Source organism: Geosmithia morbida (assembly GCF_012550715.1).
Source record: "Geosmithia morbida isolate 1262 chromosome Unknown scaffold_1, whole genome shotgun sequence".
In the NCBI taxonomy this organism is placed as follows: domain Eukaryota; kingdom Fungi; phylum Ascomycota; class Sordariomycetes; order Hypocreales; family Bionectriaceae; genus Geosmithia; species Geosmithia morbida.
Window position 1 is genome coordinate 886,053 of NW_023336188.1, and position 1,855 is coordinate 887,907.

Genomic DNA, 1,855 nt, shown 5'->3' on the forward strand with positions numbered 1-1,855 from the left:
AGGCCAAGAGGGTCCTTCCAGTCATAATACTCGTACTTTCTTGTCCTATTTTTTTTTTCTTCGTATTATTTTCTTTATTTTATTTTTCTCTCTGTTTACTCCTGCTACACATCTATTACTTTTCGTTACACCTTGTACTCTGGTACATGGTTCCCTCCTCTGCTATTATCCTCCTCTCTACTACTATCAGGGTATTTCATCACTTGCTAGTACCTGTAGAGACCCTCACACACCGGTCACCTTTCTTTTTACTACTTCTTTTTTTCCCCCTTCTTTTTGCTGCCCTTCCCCGACGACCTGGTTGCCCCATGGCCGGGTGCCTTTCAGTGGGTCCGGTTTCGCCTTTTTCTCATCATTCTCTCTGCTGCACCGACCATGGGTCCGTCTTCCGCGCCTGAACATATATAGCAACGATTAAAGCGTGTAGCCTCGAGTCCGGTCCCCCCTCCCCTCCCCTCCCCTCCTCTTCCCCTCTCCCGTCATGGAGCCAGTGCCTCCAGATCCAAAGCGTCAGCGACTGAATCCACCGCAGTGGCCGCCGTCTTCTCACGGAGTATCGCTGTCGCTGCCGCCGCTGCGCAAGGCAAGCTCTAGCAGCCATCATCACGCGTCGCAGCCGCAGCCGCAACCGCCGCCGCCGCCGCCGCCGCCGCCGCCGACATATCATCCTTCGCCGACCGCCTACGCGCCTGCTCCTCCTCACCCTCGACCTATCGAGCAGCTCCAGCAGCATCAGCAGCATCAGCAGCATCAGCAGCATCAGCAGCAGCAGCAGCAGCAGCAGCTCCAGCAGCAGCACCCTCCTCCTCCGCCGCCTCATTCAGCTTCCTCCTCCTCGGCTCCGCCCACTCCCATCCATCCGGGGCCGCCGCCCCCCCATCCATACCCCGACGCAGACCGACGACAACATGATCACGAGCCCTGTGGTCTAATGCAACATCAAGATCACCACCACCACTACTCACACCAGGCTCAGCCTCCTCCACAGTCGCACCATCAGCAGCAGCAACAGCACCCGGCTGGCCCCCCCGCTCCGCCCATCTCGCCAGCTCAACCGCCCTACCCTCCCCACGTTGACACGTCCATGGTGAAGAGGGAGCTCGAAGACTCTCATCGGCAGAATAACCCTACCTCCGCAGCAGCACATTCCGCCGCCGTGCGCCACCCCTCCGAAGCGAACCCTCCCCCCCCCCAGACCGTGACGTCCTCGGCACCGCCGCCTCACCCGTCAGCGCCTCACCACCCGACCTCGTTCGCTGGCCCTCCTCCTGCGCCCCAGCCGTACCCCGACCACCCTCCTCCCCAGTCGCGACACATGAGTTACGACAATGGCCACTCCGTTCCGCCCACTCCCGATGGCTACCGCGGGCCTCCACAGAGCTACCCGCCGGCGCCCCCCACCCCCATACAGCAGCATACTCCTTACGAGTCGCACGCCGGATACCCCACCGAGTCGCTGTACAACTTCGCCTACTCGTCCAGCTTCCCGTCCAAGAAGAAGAACACGCGCGCTTCCCAGGTACGTCGATTGATGGATGAAATTCCGCCGTCGCTCGACAATTCGCTGTGAATCGAGTGACATGGGCCTCCAGCCCACCAACTGCCATGTCTCGCCCTGCCTTTCCCGTTCAATGATTACTAACAAACCTTCTTTGCTTCTCGGACAGGCGTGCGATCAATGCCGTCAGCTAAAGGCAAAATGTGACGAGACGAAACCTTGCAAGACATGCCGAGACAAGGGACTCGAGTGCAAATACCGAGATCCCGTACCCAAAGCGTCAGTAGCCAAGACAGCACCCCCCCCCCCCCCCCCCCCCCCCCCCCCCCCCCCCCCCCCCCCCCCCCCCCCCCCCCC

The 1,855-nt window shown here is 60.5% G+C and overlaps 1 protein-coding gene across 1 annotated transcript in view; it reads left to right on the plus strand.

Moving 5' to 3' along the window:
• Positions 1–481: 481 nt before the first annotated feature.
• Positions 482–1,855, plus strand: part of GMORB2_1024 (Fungal Zn(2)-Cys(6) binuclear cluster domain) — a gene marked incomplete at both ends in the record, with an annotated part of 5,139 nt that continues 3,765 nt past the window's right edge. The window contains 2 exons of the mRNA XM_035463007.1: positions 482–1,519; positions 1,593–1,777. Coding sequence (XP_035324431.1) covers positions 482–1,519; positions 1,593–1,777 — 1,223 coding nt within the window. The remainder of the gene's footprint in view (positions 1,520–1,592; positions 1,778–1,855) is intronic.